Source organism: Caretta caretta, chromosome 7 (assembly GCF_965140235.1).
Source record: "Caretta caretta isolate rCarCar2 chromosome 7, rCarCar1.hap1, whole genome shotgun sequence".
Classification (NCBI taxonomy): domain Eukaryota; kingdom Metazoa; phylum Chordata; order Testudines; family Cheloniidae; genus Caretta; species Caretta caretta.
The window spans coordinates 114,464,883-114,482,878 of record NC_134212.1 but is presented as its reverse complement, the minus strand read 5'-3'; the positions used below and the strand labels follow the sequence as shown (position 1 = coordinate 114,482,878).

The window sequence follows — 17,996 nt, the reverse complement described above, 5'->3', positions numbered from 1 at the left end:
CCAGGATGGTGTTTTCAGGAAGATCACCGATGGATTGTTATTTCCTCAGGAAGTCAGTGGTGTCTCGAAGGTAGCTGGGAGTGCTGGTAGCGTAGGGCCTGAGGAGGGAGTCTACGTAGCCAGACAATCCTGCTGTCAGGGTGCCAATGCCTGAGATGATGGGGCGGCCAGGATTTCCAGGTTTATGAATCTTGGGTAGCAGATAGAATACTCCTGGTCGGGGCTCCAGGGGTGTGTCTGTGTGGATTTGATCTTGTGCTTTTCCAGGGAGTTTCTTGAGCAAATGCTGTAGTTTCTTTTGGTAACCCTCAGTGGGATCAGAGGACAGTGGCTTGTAGAAAGTGGTGTTGGAGAGCTGCAGAGCAGCCTCCTGTTCTTATTCCAACCTATTCATGATGACGACAGCACCTCCTTTGTCAGCTGTTTTGATTATGATGTCAGAGTTGTTTCTGAGGCTGTGGATGGCATTGTGTTCTGCACGGCTGAGGCTTTGGGGCAAGTGATGCTGCTTTTCCACAATTTCAGCCCATGCAAGTCAGCGGAAGCACTCTAAGTAGAAGTCCAATCTGTTGTTTGAGACCACTGCTTCTTGTTCTGTCATCTGCCACCACTGAGAACAGCTGAGCTCCACCCTCTTTGGGACCCCCCTTCAGGGAATTGAAGGCTGCTATCAAATCCCCCCCTCACTCTTCTCTTCTGCAGACTAAACAAGCCCAGTTCCCTCAGCCTCTCCTCCTAAGTCATGCGGCTCTAACCCCTGGTGTGTTGTAGCTAAACACGGGCAGCACTTTTCTTGGAGCCGGGTTTCACATAAAGCCATAAAACCAGGCGAAGGGGCTGCTGAGTTCGGCTACTGAATTACGCTCCTGTCACTGGTTCGAGACTGAAGCGCGGGAGCGGACGCCCGCTAATTAAACACGATCCTTTATTCACGCCTCCCTTCCTTTGCACGTGAAACGCCGGCCCGCAGCCTTCCCTGCTCCGATGACCACATTCCCGCACCCCAATTCGCTGGCTGGGACTGCGGGTGCCGCGGCCCGGGTCCACCTGCCCCTGGCGGGACCCACCGCACTGGGCTCACCAGAGCGGACCGCGGGACCAGAGGGGGGAAATCGCGGCAACACGCTGCCGCCAGCGGCACCGCGTCCGGCTGGCAACCGGCGCCGTCCAACACGCCCCAAGCCCGCCCGCCCGCCCGCCGCGCGCTGCCTCCGGCGGGGGCCCCGGGGCGAGGGGACGGGCGGAGGCTCTCGCGGCCGCTCCAAGCCCAGCCCGGGGGCTGCAGCCGCGGGGCGGGGCGGGGGGGGTGTGGCCGCTGCCCCCACGCCATTGGCTGCGCGGCCCGTGACGCGCCGGGGCCGGGGCGGGGCGCGGGGCGCCGGAGCCCGCCGCGGGGCGCTGGGAACCACGCTGCAGCCCCGGAGCGGCGGCGGCGGCGGCGGCGGCCGGGAGATCGCTCCGGCGGCGGCTGCAGGGAGCGCGCCCCCGCCTCGCCTCGCCTCGCCTTCATGCCGCCAGCCCGGCTCCGCAGCCGGCTGCCCTGAGCCGCCCCAGCCATGGGAGACGGCTGGCTCGCCCCATTTTGCAACCCCCCCAACCGGTCCAGCTCCCCGCCGCCCGTGCCCCCCAGCAGCGCCTCCACCCTGCCCTACCCGCCGGGCAGCAGGCAGCTGCCCCTGGAGCTGCCCTCCCACCAGTGGGCGGTGGGCATGGGCATGCTGATGGCCGTGATGGTGCTGCTGATCGTGGTGGGCAACGCGCTGGTGATCGCGGCCATCGGGCGCACGCAGCGGCTGCAGACCCTCACCAACCTCTTCATCACCTCGCTGGCCTGCGCCGACCTGGTGATGGGCTCGCTGGTGGTGCCCTTCGGGGCCACGCTGGTGGTGCAGGGCCGCTGGCTCTGGGGCTCCTTCCTGTGCGAGTGCTGGACCTCGCTGGACGTGCTGTGCGTGACGGCCAGCATCGAGACCCTGTGCGTCATCGCCATCGACCGCTACCTGGCCATCACCTCGCCTTTCCGCTACCAGAGCCTCATGACCAAGGGCCGGGCCAAGGGCATCATCTGCACCGTCTGGGCCATCTCCGCCCTGGTCTCCTTCCTCCCCATCATGATGCATTGGTGGCGGGATGGAGATCCCCAGGCTCTGGATTGCTACCAGGACCCCAGCTGCTGTGACTTCGTCACCAACAGGGCCTATGCCATCGCCTCCTCCATTATCTCCTTCTACATCCCCCTGCTCATCATGATCTTCGTGTACATCAGAGTCTACCGGGAGGCCAAGGAACAGATGAGGAAGATAGATAGGTGCGAGGGCAGGTTCTATTGCAGCCACCCCCAGCCTCCTGCTCAGGCCCAATCCCACCATCAGCCCATCCTGGGCAATGGCAGAACCAGTAGGAGAAGGACCTCCAGGATCCTGGCCTTGAAGGAGCAAAAAGCCCTCAAGACCTTGGGCATCATCATGGGTGTCTTCACCCTCTGCTGGCTCCCCTTCTTCCTGGTCAATGTGGTCAAGGTCTTCAACAGGGACCTGGTGCCAGACCAGCTCTTCGTCTTCTTCAACTGGCTGGGCTATACCAACTCGGCTTTCAACCCCATCATCTATTGCCGCAGCCCTGACTTCCGCAAGGCCTTCAAGAGGCTGCTCTGCTGCCCCAGGAAAGCTGACAGGAGGTTGCACGCTAGTGCTGGGGAGCTCTCCCGGTATGCAGGGAGCTTCATCAATACTTTGGGCACCCCAGAGCGCAGCCTCGGAGGGACGTGGTCCGATTGCAATGGGGGCACACAGGGAGGCAGTGACTCCAGCCTGGAGGAGAGGAATAGCAAAATTTCCTATTCGGAATCCAAGGTATAACGATAGGGTGTGTGTCGGGTTTGTGGGGCAGAGGGTTGTGTGAACTGGACACTGAGCATAAAGAAAGACAGGAAGGGAAATAAAAAGGAGGAAAAACCCACCAGGAGTCTGGTTAATAAACACCAGACCAAACTGATCTCTTGCTGTGGAGAGAATCTGTGTTTACTTAAAATTAAAAGCAGGTGAACTTGTATGCAGCATACCTCATCTAAAGCTAAAGGAAATGGGAGGCCACTGACCACTGAACAAAGGAAATTAACAAAAACTGTCTCAAACCCATTTGGATTATTATTATCTTTTTGTGGGGAGTTCGATGTTGGCAGTTAGGGAAAATAATTTGAAAAGGAAATAAGAAAATAGGTTACGTTTTTCTGAGGGCTCCAGTTGCAGAGGGGCCTGATCCTGAAACACTGAAGTATTGGAAATTTGCCGTTGCCGTCAGCGTTGGCAGGGTCAAGCTGTTATTAACCTTGCTTCAAAAGTTAGGACTATCGGCTGTCCCTGGCCTTACTTCTGGGAGCTGCAGCAGTAGCCCCGCATGGAGGAAAAGAGCCTCATTTTAATAAGTGCTGGCTGCCGAAAAATCTCACTGAAGTCCGTGGGAATTGCAGGTGTTCAGCACTTTTGCATATGGCTAAAAGTCACTTTTGAAAGTGTGTTTGTGTTCTGATGAGTTTTATTTTAAGCTCTTGGTAGCTGGGCTCCCCCATTATCTAAAGCAGATAAGAATAAAAAATACATAGTGTTGAACATTGATATACTTGTATTTTGAACAAACCTCTTCTGCTTTTTTCTTCAGCACCAGCAAACTAGTGACTTTTTGTGCTTATCTTCCCTTGCCAGACAATAGCAATCAGGCTGAGAAACTTCTACCTCAAACTGTGCATATTGTACAGGGGAAATGAAAAAGACGTGTTTATATTAAACAGCTTATTTATGTATCACTATTAGTATTTTCTAAAAAAAACCCACCCCAGTCATTGAGCCTTCTGCAGTTTGTTCATTGTAATTACAGATGAACAGTAAAAATGAATTCCTTGTATCAAAAAAATTACTGCACATTTTTAAAAAACGGCAACATAGCCATTTTTTGCACAGTGTCAAGAATTATAAAAAGAGGAGGACTTGTGGCACCTTAGAGATTAACAAATTTATTTGAGCATAAGCTTTCGTGAGCTAGTGAGCTGTAGCTCACAAAAGCTTATGCTCAAATAAATTTGTTAGCCTCTAAAGTGCCACAAGTCCTCCTTTTCTTTTTGCGAATACAGACTAATACGGCTGCTACTCTGAAACCTGTCAAGAATTGTAAAGTGAATTAAAGATGTTACTTGCACAAAAATTACAAATAAAACGGGGGTTAAATAACGTCAAACCCCAGATCTATTTCTGTTCTTGTCTGCTATGTTACGATTTTACTGAAGTTACTTTTTTAATATTACTTTATCAAGGTACTGTACATGTATCTATATTATAAATTAAAGTATCTTAAGGGTCCTTTTATTTTTATTTTTTATGTCCAAGTGCCCACATGAATCTGCTGTTGTTTTAGCACTTGTGTGTCATTTCCATTTTCCCATCTCTGTGTGTGTGTGTGTTTTATAACGTATTTATACTCTGGTGCAATTTACTACTGTGTAAGTGATCGGTCAATGTGCAATAAATGTCATTGCATCACAAGCAAGTTACGTTCAGTGTTTCTCTATAGGTTCGGAAGCGGTCCCCGGCTAGACTGGAAAGGACAGAGTTTGTTTTGCTCGGAAATGTGGATCAGGTTAACGATACAGTCCTGTCTAATGGCTTTTCCTGACACAATATTGTAAAAAAGAAAACAAAAAAAAACCTTTCTAGACCAAATAAGGTTGTGTTCCTGTTACAGTGAGAGCTGCCTACTTCTCTTAAACTAATGGCCAAAACAAGGTGTTTCCAGCCTAATTTTGAAAACATTCGTTTTCTTTAATGATGCCTACTTAGCTATACCAATCTTTATTGTTAAGTGTACTGGACTGGGAGTCAGGATACCTACTATTTAGAAGTACAAAACTATTTCATTCTATTTTGTTTGAAAGCTGAAAATTCTCTGTCTAATAGAAACTTATGCATTGTACTCCATCATAAAGTCAATGATACTCTTAGAATAATTTCACTTCACACGGATGGGGTCTGATCCTGTGTCACTGAACTCTCAAGGACTTTTGCCATTGACTTCAGAGAGAGCAGGGTTAAGTCCCTATTCTATATGGGCCAGAACCTATTCCCACTGAAGTCTATGGAGGTCTCCACTGAGTTCAGGGTATCTAACTGGAGATATAATTTTCAGGCTGTAATGATCTGAAACAATTCCGGACTTTTGTTCTGCTGCATTGTAAAAACACTTTCAAGCAAAATTCACAATGAGTTTGACGCTTCACACACTGGAATCAATGGGAGTATTGCCCTTGTCTTTAATGGTTGCAGGATCAGGCCCCCTAAGTGGTTTCAACTCAGTGAATCAGATCTAAAGACTACTGAAGTTAGTGGGGATCTTTTCTGTTGACTTCCATGGGCTTTGGATCAGGTCCTATATCACACAAGTTAGGTGACTGGTTTAAAAAAAAAAACTTTCTGTAGCTTAAACAATTATATATTGTGAATAAAGCAAAGCGTATGTGGCCCTTATTTTGTGATGGTATGTTACTCTTAGTAGTGGATTCATTTGGGGCCAGGTTCTGCTACCCTTACGCACATTGAGTAGTGTCCTAGTCACGCTGGTATCTCTGTGAACTTCGGCAGAACTCTGCATATGAGCACAGCTGTGCTGAGAGGGGGAAGGTGGCAGATTCAGATCTTTCATGTGCGTCTTGAACGTAGAACTCCGTCATAATGCCACATTTTTTACATTGTTTCATAATGGTGCATTTCATTCAGGTAGCTGAATAAATAGTTAATTACTAGAAACTGCTGTGGCAAATAGAGCAACAAAAAGACAGACTGCTCGATACTGTAAAGCACCTCTGTCCTGTGATGTGCAGAGTAAAAGTGAGGCTGTCTTTAGTGCTCTAACGCTCCGAGGAATAGTGAAGTTAGCAATCAGCAACCTCCCTGGGAGAACGTTTGTGAAAGTCAGTTCTTTTGGAAACAAGCCAAGCCCTAATGTTTAAAATTTCAGGAACGATCTTTTATTCAAAGTGCTCTTAATATTACAAGAAGATAATGCTTTTTTATGCAGGACCAAATTGAAGGGCCTTTAGAAGGTAGTTTTGCCATTGATTTCATTGGGGTTCAGGCTTGAACTGCAGTTAATAATTCCCCCGTAACAAGTGAAATGGGCTAAATGCCAAAGTGAAGCCAGGTCAGCTGCCAGATGAAACATACGTTCTATCGTCATGGTCCAATGACATCTATTTAAATCCAAGAATTCAATTCTGCCTTCAGTTGTACCCCTACTATTCCAGATAAGTCAGTAGAATTGCAGAGGTGTAACTGAGGGCAAAATTTGACTCCAGCTGACTAATATAGGATGTGATGATTTTATACATGATGGAGGCAGTAGAGTGACGATTTGCTACTCTACGATGCCAGAAAAGATTGAGTCTAATGGACTTCGACCTTGATCCAGCAAAAGCAGTTTAGCACATGCTTAACTTTACGCACCCCAGTGATCTCACTGAAGTCAATGAGTCTGCTCATGCACTTAAAGTTAAGCGCATGATGAAGTGCTTTGCTGAACTGGGGGCCTTAGATCAGCTTTAGGACCAAAACCTGCTCAGCTCGCTCTCCCTGGGAAAATACACTGGGCCACACTCATCCTTGATTAATGCTCAAAGTCACTGGAGTTACATGTAGGATGAATGGTGCCCATGGACTTCAATGGGACCACCTGTGTGAGTAAAGTGATCAGGATTTGGTCATTGTGTTTTGGACAATCAGAAATGACCTGATAGATAGGCTATAGGTAGATACTGCAGTTTTGAAAATTGGAAGGTCTCTAATTGGCTGAAGGATTAAACAGTCAATAAAGATAATCCATCCCGCAATCTGAATGGCTGATACATGCCTCACCTCATCCAGTGTAAAAAAGGCAGCAGCACCTTAGAGGCCGAGCAAGTCATATGGTGTGCATGAGTGTGAAGAAGGGAAGACTATGGATTGCTGTCTTGGTACAGCCTGTTCTTAGTATTAAAGCAGGAATATGCTCTGCGAAGAGTTACAGCACAGCTGAGTTACTCCGGAGGCAATGAGTCAAACATCCATAATGATATTTCTTTGAAGAAAACCAGACAGGGATTAACAGTAGGAGCTGCACTAGGAGAGTACAAACATTAGACTCGCAGCCACACACACACTTGCACGGAACAGTTAAGTAACAGAAGAATAGAGACCTGAAAGGAAGGGAGAAGCAGATAAAACAGAAAATTTACTGTAAGAGTACAGACTGCATGCATTATGGCTCAAATTGTTGGGCCAGGATGTCTAAACAGGCTTCTAAACTTTAGGCACTAAAATAGAAGTGGCCTGTTTGCCAAAGATGCTAAGAGCCTGTAGCCCCCATTGACTTCCTTGGGAGCTCAGTACTTTTGAAAATTAAGCTACTTCTCTATAGGCATGTACATGTAAATCTAGGAGCCTAACTTTAGGCATATGGGTTTGGAGATTTGGGCTTCAGTGTAGCTGCTTTTTGCAGGTAAAAAGCATAAGGAAACCAGATCCTGCATTTCTTGTGAATCCAGCACTGCAGACAAGTTAGGAGAGGAGTTGGATTTTTTAAAAGTAGTCAGGTGCCTAAAGATAGGCATCTAATGGAATTTTCAAAAGTTCATAGGTGCCAATGGGAGTTAGGTGCCTAGCCAATCTTGAAAATTCCACTAGGCACCTATCTGCATCTTTGGGCACCCAAATATCTTTACAAATCTGGCTCAAAGTGTGCACCTATATTGCACTTTCATCCATGGATTACATATAGATCTAGTACCAGCATGAGCCATTAGTAAGCAAAAATTGCAACTAACTAAATCTGGTTCAGTAAGTGTGGCCTAAAATGCTTAGAATTACATCTTTACATCGCCCACAAAGTGCAAGGAATTCAGCATGATAAGTAGTTTGTTTCTGATAGCATGCACTATTTCTGTTGCAAACACCATCTCTGTCATTTGGCATGCAAGTGTATTCAAATATAGAAGACAACTTCCTTATCTTTTTTTTCCAAGCCTTATCTGAAGTTGAAATTTTATTAATAACTTTTAAGCTGTTATTGTGCAAACCTCCCCTGCTCTGCACACTTTCCTAATTTATTATTTCCCATGTGGTGGAACGTACTTACTTCTTCCCCTGTAATATATCAGTGATGGAAACGGTACAGTCATGAACTAACAGCACAGACATTCTTCAGGCCAAATTCTATCCTCAGCTATGCTTGTGATATGCCACTGGAGTCAGAATTTGGCCCTTATAATCTAATCTTTTATGAGAGCTACTAAGCAACAGCTCCAGAAAGGTCCATTGTCACCAGCAATAATTGACATTTACTAATGAAGCTGGAGCAATTAGTCCCATTAAAAGCATTCAAGGAAAATGTTAACTGCTAAACCACGGTTAGTGCTGTATACATCAAATAATGGGTGTTTTGTTTGTTAGTTTCTGTTAGGTGATATGATGGAAAATAATTATCCTTTGACTAGCAGCCAGCTTTGTACTATTCAGAAAGGGGAAGACATGTTCGGTTTGAAGGATTATACTTAAAATAGTTCTGCTACATTAGCCACATCAGCAGCTGGCGTGAAGTTAATTCCCATGCACACATACACACGCCCTCCATGTTATTTCGCAACAAGAACAGGAGGACTTGTGGCACCTCAGAGACTAACCAATGTATTTGAGCATAAGCTTTCGTGGGCTACAGCTCACTTCATCGGATGCATTCAGTGGAAAATACAGTGGGGAGATTTATATACGCCGAGAACATGAAACAATGGGTGTTATTGAGAGTAATCAGGAAAGGTGAGCTATTACCAGCAGGAGAGCGGGGCTGGGGGGGGGGGGAACCTTTAGAAGTGATATCAAGGTGGGCCATTTCCAGCAGTTGACAAGAATGTTTGAGGAACAGCGGGGGTGGGGGTGCAGGAAATAAACATGGGGAAATAGTTTTACCTTGTGTCATGACCCATCCACTCCCAGTCTTTATTCAAGTCTAAGTTAATTGTATCCAGTTTTCAAATTAATTCCAATTCAACAGTCTCTCCTTGGAGTCTGTTTTTGAAGTCTTTTTGTTGAAGAATTGCCACTTTTAGGTGTAATCGAGTGACCGAAGAGATTGATTTCGGTTTCACTCCTGTCGGTCAAAGTTTTTGGTTTGATTGAAAAAACAGTAATGCAAGCTGCTGAAATAAGGTCAAGCACACTGTCCCACAGGATTGTTTTTCATATGCATCACTGATTCACATTCAGAGGGTGCCAAATTCCAAAATGGCTAAGGAGGAAGTAAGTATTCTTTGTCTTTCTGTAAATAATCATGGATAACATAAGATCAACAGTAGAATTGCTATGATTGCCTTACACAACAGATCCATTTTTTTTTTACTTAGATGTCCATTTAGCCTAAACAGTAATAGCCATGCTAAACTGTGTCAGAGAAAGTGACAGAGTGGGGGAAAAAAGAATAAACAAGATGATATCTGGTGGCAAAGCCGGAGGGGGAACCAACAGGGCTGGATGTTACGTTTTCTTTCCAACATAATGCCCCTTATGAAAAAGTCCAATCGTTTTTAATAGGAATGAATCTGTCAGCTACTCAATAGAAATAAAATAGCCTTCAACAGAAATGACTCTAAAAACCTAGAGAATTTTATCCCTTCTATATTCTCTATGCCGATTAAGCACTTTTCCATAAGGAGATAAACAGTTGGAGCAAACTCCAACACTTCTTAAATGTTCCCCACCTCTAATGCACATTGAAAGAAAAATATTTGAGCCAGATCCTCAGCTAGCGTAAATCACTGGAGCTTGTTTCAGAGTAGCAGCCGTGTTAGTCTGTATTCGCAAAAAGAAAAGGAGTACTTGTGGCACCTTAGAGACTAACCAATTTATTTGAGCAAGAGCTTTCGTGAGCTACAGCTCACTTCATCGGAGCTTGTTTGACTTCCATGAACAAGAATGACACCCACAACCCCCTTCTTCAGCCATTAGGTTCTCAGAGTGGCGGCTGTGGGCATGCACATTATCTCATTAGGCAAACTGTTTCAACAAAGCCTTTAATTTCCACTGCCTCTGGAGTGGAGATTTACATTGTTCCTCCTAAAAGCAAGTGTGGCTCATGCAACTTAAGGGAGTCTTTCTTTCGAATTTCATGGGAGTTGGATAATACCTCATACTGGGCCTGACTCTGAAGCCATTAAGTGAGCTGTAGCTCACAAAAGCTTATGCTCAAATAAATTGGTTAGTCTCTAAGGTGCCACAAGTACTCCTTTTCTTTTTGTGGATACAGACTAACACGGCTGCTACCCTGAAACCTGTCACTTTGCACAGTCCCGCTAAAGTGAATGGGCCCAATTCTCCAGTGCCTTTCGCCTTGTGTTGTCATTTATACCTGTGCAATGAGGATGTATAAGTGATGCGGCCAGTGTAACTCAGTGGAGAATTCTGACCAGCTAATGTTTTACACCTGCTTTGCCAGGTATAAATGATTACACAGGTTACAGGGCAGGTGAGAATCAGGTACTTTTGTAAGACTCCTAGGAGTTATTGCTACTTACTGCTAACATAAGCAGCAGAATTGGGCCTGCCTAGAATTGTATCATGTTTGGGTTTGTCATGTAAACTCTCACACATGTTCCTGGTTCACATTATTTAACTGACAACTGAACATACAGATTCACTTTGCAAACCAGCATTGTGGCTAGCTAGCTCTTTGGCCATAATAAGTTTTACAGCTAGACCCGCCTGCAGAGTCTGACTTGGGATCTGAACATTGGCAGAGCTTTGGGAGGCTCAGATCCAGGGGGTTGGTTTAGGCACATTTCTAATTTGATACTCATTGTTAATAATTATGTACCTAGAACTGTAGCGAGCGAAGAGGAAAGCCCACCAGGCCAGCTTCATCCTCTGGCCCTGCACCTTACGCCTGCACTGTCTGTGGCAAAGACAGCCACTTAAGAAGTGGGCTTTTTAGCCACCCACATGCTTTGGATATTCATCCACCATCTTCCGAGATGGAGGGCTGCCATTCAGTTCTATTCGAACAGACCCAACATTTTTCAAAACAAGTAAGACGAGAGTCCTGTCCTCAAAGAGTTTACAATGTGACACAGAAAACAGCAACACAATCCTGCCTTCATCATGGCATCTGTGCACCCGAGACATAAGGACATGGGACAACCTTTTTTCTTTTCTCTTCATCCACTATGTTGGACCCAACACTACAGTCCTCACTGGATATGTCAACACAGCAACTAGACACCTGCAGATGGCCCATGCTAGCTGGCTCAGGCTAACGGGCTGTTTAACTGCAGTGTAGACTTCCAGGCTTGGGCTGGAGCCCGGGATCTAGGACCCTAGCAGGTGGGAAGGTCCCAGAGATCTGGCTGCAGGATCTGGAAAGTCCACACTGCAATGGAACAGCCCCTGAGCCCTGGGAGCCAGAGCCAGGGTCAGCTGGCACAACCCAGCCACAGGGGTTTCTCTGCAGTGTAGACATACTGAAAGAGACAAAATGGGACTAGGTGCCTAACCTGCGGTTCTGTAAATCCCCCCAATCTGCATCTTTAGGCACCTAAATCCCTTTAAAAATCTGTCCCTCGAGGATACATCTGTACTGCAGCTGGGAGTGAGCCTTCCTGCCTGGGTAGACAGCCGCATGCTAACAGAGCTTGAGCTAGCAAGTTAAAAATAGCAGCATGGAGGTTGGAGCACTGGGTGGAGCTCAGGCTTTCAAGCCTAGGGAGTAAGGTAGGCATTGTAGGTACATATAATAAAAAGACAGTCCCTGGCCCAGAAAGCTTACAATCTAACCACAGAATGACAGTAACCAGTGTCTCCTTTAAATGTGAAAAGTTAAAACAAGTCACTTTGGTGGAGCAGTGAGTATTATTTTTATTTCACTTTCAGGCACACTGAAGACTCTAAGATATCCTTCTGGCAGACAGAATATGCTGTGAAAATACCAGAAAGACACGGTATAGTGCCAGGAATGTCAACAGGAGTCACCAGGAGTCATATGTTAAAGCAATTACTTTTCACTTGCTTTTTTTAAAGTACAATCTGGTAATGCTCCTGCTATGATAGTTATTCAAGGGGGGATGAATGTCACAAAAAATTAAAGGGAAAACAACAAAAACAGCTGACTACAGCAGATTATCAGTGTTGTCAATATCACAATGCTTCTTTTAAGAACAAGACAGTCCAAGAAAACCCAAATGAGACTTTCTGGCATGGAACCAAGTGTGATGCTTTAGATGAAGGTTTCTAAATATACCTAATGGACCCAGTTCTGCCCCTCAGTCACACCCCCAAGTTCCTAAAGGCAGCGAAAGTTCGATGTATATTTCTGAAGGTAGCTTGGCTCTGCAAACCCCAGTCATGCTGAGGACAGGGTGTCAGTACCAGTCTATGGTTACAGTTCTGTCTGTGGAATGCACAGTTAGTGCCCAAAGAAGTACCCTCTACACTTCCTTTTTGGGGTGTATAATGTGCTCTTTTCTGCCCCCACCCTGCCAGCTTCCTTCCATCAGCTGGTAAAGAATGCAGCCCGGGCCCACAGCCTCAAAGGTATCTAGGCTCCTAACAGCCATTGAAATTAATGTAAAGTTAGGAGCCCAATTACCTTTGAGGCTCTGGACCCAGGTTCCCATTCTACACCCCCTTGGAATGGCTGGCACTAAGGCTGGTAGCACTAATGCTCCCAAGGTTTTGCAGTCAGGTCCCTCTACCTCACTTCTAATTGCCCATCTGTGCAGAGCCATTTCAGCTCACCCACAGTTGGTAACGAACCAAACTGCCATTTAATTTATTGTTTGGGATATAGCTGAGGTTTAACGATTATTGTTTGTAACACTTGGGCAGTCATTATATAATTGTTAATCCTCATAAACACATTTTAAGTAGTCATAAGAGCTGTTGTGTAACAATCAGCATCTGTCCTGTTATTTTAAACTCTAGGTATGGATTGTCCAAGAATTTGTGAAATCAGGTGCAAAAGGGTGTGCCCTTGGCCAGATCCTGCTCCCAGTGAAGTCTATCATAGTTTGTCATTCACAGGAGCAGAATCAGGCCCAATGTATGGCAATACATAATGAGCATCTTTGAGCCCTCCAGGCCCAGGTCCAGCCCAAGATGGTATATCCTTGCACTTCTGAGCAACACAGGCTGCAGGCTGTAGCAGATACTATCTCTGTGGCAGGCTGAGCCCCACCCAGCAGAGGTCAACCACTGTCCTGGAAGACAAGTAACAAACTAACCATCTCCATATCAGGAGTTGTAGAGCTGGCTGGTGGAGGCGCGCTCCAGTGTTCTGCTACCCTCAGCTCAAGTCACCCTTCCCATCCGGCACAGCTCTGCGGAGATTACGCCGGTCTGCCTGGGACCTGGTGGGCGTATGGTGTATTGCTGGTTCTAGATGTTCGAGGAAGGGGCTTTCTCCTCTGCTTCACCCTTGCCTCTCTAGGTGGTAGATAGGAAGCCTGCCACACCAACTGCACTTGGGCTGGCCTCCATCATCAGAGGATCTTGGGAAGAATAGAGGGGCAAACTCCATGGCCCTGGGTAGCCTGGCTTCCATACATAGATGGGACAACCCCAGGAAGTCCATTGCTTTGGCCCTGTTAGTCTTTTCCTGTTTTTCCCTAGCTGATGGACATTGAATCGTCCTTTGATGAAGAATTTGTCCTTGTGAAAGAGGGATTAAGATACGCAGAATCATAGAACCAGATCTGAAGCAGCTGAGGATCTGGTCTTTAGGGGACAATTGGAAGGCAAAGGTATCTGACAAGCCACTCCCATAATATAGGATTAATAAAACCACAATTGTATGTTATAAACAAAAGTACTTCCCTCTCGCCGTGGTGCAGGTAACTTTGGAGAAGTCCCACAAAGCTTCCATTGTCTAACACCTGCAGACATCCAAAGGGTTGGGTTTGATTTGGTTTGGTTTGGTCCTATTCCCTAAATATTCACTTGGGAAGCTTGGTTTAAAATATTAGTGAAATCATGTTGTTGTTTAGCGAGACAAAACTAGTTTAAAGATGAGTTCTTTAAACGGCAGCTATGTGTAACACAAGGCAATGTGAGCTAGATGCTAAGGCCCTGGACCAGGCACCAGGAGACCTGTATTCCCTTCCTTGCTACATCAGGAACCTGCTTTATGACCTTGGACAAACCCTTCACCTCTTTGTTTCTCTTTCATTGCCTTGTCTATTTAGATTGTCTGTCTATTTTCTATTTAGCCAGGACATGGGAGAGCAGGGGTCAAGTCCCAGCTTTACCACAGACTTCCGGCGTGACCTCAGGGAAATCACTAGGGTATATCCAGACAGCACAGTGAACCCAGGCTGTTACTTGTCTTTACCTCTCCTACCATCCACACATAAAAACCTCTCACCTGGGTTTGGAGGTCCTTAAACTGGGGATTTAGATTAGAGCATAGGCTCTGATTAAACTTGGGCTGGAACCCGTCCCCTCTGCAGTTGGAATGCAGGCTAAATCACACACGTACTGATAGTCCTCCAATGCCCCTCCCACAGAAGGACAGACAAGTTCTCCCACAATTGACACAAGTGATGGGGAAAGAATACTAGATAGGGTCATCCCCGAGAACCAAGGGATATGCTCCCAGATACACACCGGTGAGTGCAGAAACCGTGAGGGCACAGTAATACGGGTAGGGCTTGTCTGTGGAGGATGCTCACAGGTGGATTAGGTTAACCTCCTGGATGCTCAGACCCAAGGACAAATCACCTGGGTTAATTGTGCAGTATAGACACAGTCTCTGCCTCTCCATGCCTCCGTTCCACGTCTATAAAATGGGGATATGGCACTGCTCTACCTCATAGAGGCATTGTGAGGATAAATACATTAAAGAGAGTGAGGTGCTCAGATATTATGATAATTGTGACAATAGAATGACCTAAAATAGATCAAGGGAAGGCTTTTGGAGCAGGGACTGTCTATCTCTGGGTACATCTACACTTTGAGCTGGAGGGATAATTACCAGCTTGAGGAGACAGACCTGCACTAGTTCTGATCTAGCTAGGAGCACAAAAAAACTAGAGTGTAGCTGCTGTGCGTGAGCAGCAGGAGGGTCTAGCTGCCCCATGTATGTACCCATCTGAGATGCTAGGCATGTACTCGGGGGCTAGCCCCTCGCACTGCCACATTTACATTCTTAATTTTGGCATGATTGCTCAATCAACGCTAGCATGGATATGTCTGCTTGGGCTGAAATTTACACCTCCCACTTGACGTGTAGACATACCCTCTGTGTTTATAGAATACTCAGCATGATGGGTCTCCTAGGCATTGCTGCAGTACAGCTCCTAGTAATAATAACGAATGCAAGAGGAGTTGTAATACTGGTTCACGCTTTATAGGGTGCGTCTAGACACAGAGTAGAGATTTTTGTTCCTGTTTGAACTTGAGTTGATTGCCAATTAACCCAAGGTAGCTAGCATATTTATAAATGTTCGTCTAGCCAATCCACAGATGCTGTGCTCTGGAGTAAACCACTGACATTTGTAGAGTGTTTTCGACAAATATGTTAGCGAAGGTAACTCAAGTTGGTTGGCAATCAGTTAACTCAAATTAAAATAGGAGCAAAAACTCCAGTCTAGCCAGCCCCTGGTTTGATGAGATACTCAGTACATGGTATTGTTCTCAGTGTACATTGGCAACAGTCGTTTCTGTCACCTTAAAGAGATAAAAGCAAAAACGCCATTGGGCCAAATTCTGCGCCGACTTAAACCCTCCATGATTCCACTGAATACAAATACAAATCTGTGCAGAATTTGACCCAACAAAAATTCTGAGTGAGTAGGGATTGCATAAGATACATAAGAAAGCAGACACAGGCAAGGGGGTCCAGTAGCTAGGGTGACCTCAGGAGGTCTGAGTTCTACTCCCAGTTGTCACTGATTTACTGTCAGACCTTGGGCATGTTAGGCACCCTCTCTGCGCATTTGTAAAGTGAAAAAAATAATATGTACCTTTGCCGTGTGCTTGGAGAGTTACATATGAAAAGCACCATTTATGTATTATTATTATTATTACCTGTATAATTATTCCTCAGCGAGTTACCATTTGAATAGAAGGAGTAACTCTGTTATCTGGTCACAGTAGTAGGCTGTTATCCTCCAGCCACTAGAGGGCAACTTGACACACTGAGGCTAAGCTAAGGTAATTTGAAAACAATGAGCAATGCAAAACTTTGAGAATTATTTCCATCTGACAGTTAGGCTGTTTTCACAAATACCAGTGTGTCCATTACAGCATTGATGAACTGATAGCAATATGTAACGCATTCACAATTTTACATATCGAAATCAGCTTTAGGGGAAGCAGAAGCCAGAGTAGTGTTAACACTTATTCACAAGTAAAGAATGCAGTGATAAAAAGACTGAAATCATTTCAGTGAGGTGTTGCTTCCATTAATATATTATGTAACAGTTCCATCAGTACACAATTTTTAGTAAACATCCCCTTTGGGTAGATAAATGTATGAAGTCTGTATGTATCCATAATTAATATATCTTCATTTTAAAATTGGCCGGACTTAAATCAGATGCTTTGTCTTTACGTTACAAGGCACCTCGTAAATTAAATGTTTGATATTGTCAGATGCATGCCATTAACACTTCAGGGAGATAATCCTCTCAGTGACCTCTGTCCTGTCTATCAGAATGCCTGACTCCGCAGATAAAACCTCTGGAAGTAGAACAACGATTCTCTGAACTCATCATGGCTTCCTTTCTTCAATTTTGAACTTTGCAAGAGAAAAATAACCATTATCTGTATTGCTCAGGCAGTTTTGAAACACGGGTTGTTGTTTTTTACTCATCTATTCAAACATTATTGTATAAAATCTGGTAGAAAAGTGAAAACCTCTCGAGGAGAGGGATTTCTTTTTGCCCTGGTAATAAAAAAAGTGGATAGTTCTCATGGCAAAGTTCAATGACTTATTTAGCATCAAATAAGAAAGAAAATAATGAACAGAATGTTATGTGCCTGTAATTCTTCTAGAGGGAACACAGAAGCAAGGGATTTGCATTGTTTTCTGCACTGCTCCCATTCATTAGAGATAAGAAAATGCTGATGACTCTTTATCTTTCATTTCCTGGCTCCCTTCTTACACTGTTTAGTATTCCTAAACTAGTAGGTGAAGTATCCGTTTTCACCTCTTCTGTTTTAACTTTGGATGGCAACAGGGATGCCACTCTGATTGACAGAAGAAAGTTTGCCAGGTTAACCCTCTGAAGTTTGACAGGGTAATTTACGCCTTTCTATGTAGTCTTTTATTTTATTTAATATAGCATCAATAACACTCCATAGTTAATGTTGAAGTTAGTTTCCTATTTTTCAATTTTCATTCCCTGCCAAAGAGAGTTTGTCTGCCACATCTCATACCAGGACAGAATTGTTCTAGGAAGTTTGAAAACAAACTTCAGAAAAGTCATTTACATTTGCGGTGTTTGAAAACATCTTTGTATTTGACTTGTTAAAAATATTCCTATTACATCTCCAGAAGGTCTTGGCCTACAAACTCCAGGTTTGTGTTATTGGCCTCATTGAGCAATGCAGTTTAGTGTTTGGTATTGGGGAGGTAGGGGTGGTGGTGTTAGTGGGGGAATTATTGCAAAGCTATGTAATATAAAGAGCTTTCTCATATAAACACCTAACCGGGGTAGGCAAGACAGGGGTTAACTAGTGGGTCCTTAGAGCAGGGCTATTATTAGAAGGCACAGGAAGTCAGGGGAGGGGCTCTGAGAGGAAGTGGAAGTAATCACCAGGCTCAGAGGGAACTTCTCACCTTGCTAGGTAAGTAAAGGTTTCTTTGGTCTTTTGTTTTGGCCTAGGTTAAGGCCTCATTTTTGACTCTGTGTTGGACTAAGGTGTAGAAACAATATGTGTGTTCCTTAATGCAGTGGTTTTTCAAACTTTTTTTCTGGGGACCCAGTTGAAGAA

At 45.2% G+C, this 17,996-nt stretch overlaps 1 protein-coding gene across 3 annotated transcripts in view; it reads left to right on the top strand.

Moving 5' to 3' along the window:
- The first annotated feature begins 1,407 nt into the window (after nucleotides 1–1,407).
- The window catches only part of ADRB1 (adrenoceptor beta 1), a 38,290-nt gene continuing 21,701 nt past the window's right edge, over nucleotides 1,408–17,996 (top strand). The window contains exons 1-2 of one of the 3 annotated variants that reach the window (XM_048858255.2): nucleotides 1,410–2,852; nucleotides 11,934–16,969. In XM_048858255.2, the coding sequence (XP_048714212.1) occupies nucleotides 1,557–2,852; nucleotides 11,934–11,942 (1,305 nt within the window). In that variant the 5' untranslated portion in view covers nucleotides 1,410–1,556 and the 3' untranslated portion in view covers nucleotides 11,943–16,969. Of the gene's footprint in view, nucleotides 2,853–4,563; nucleotides 5,514–11,933; nucleotides 16,970–17,996 lie in introns of those variants that run through there. The other 2 variants (XM_048858253.2, XM_048858252.2) reach the window with 2 other exon arrangements.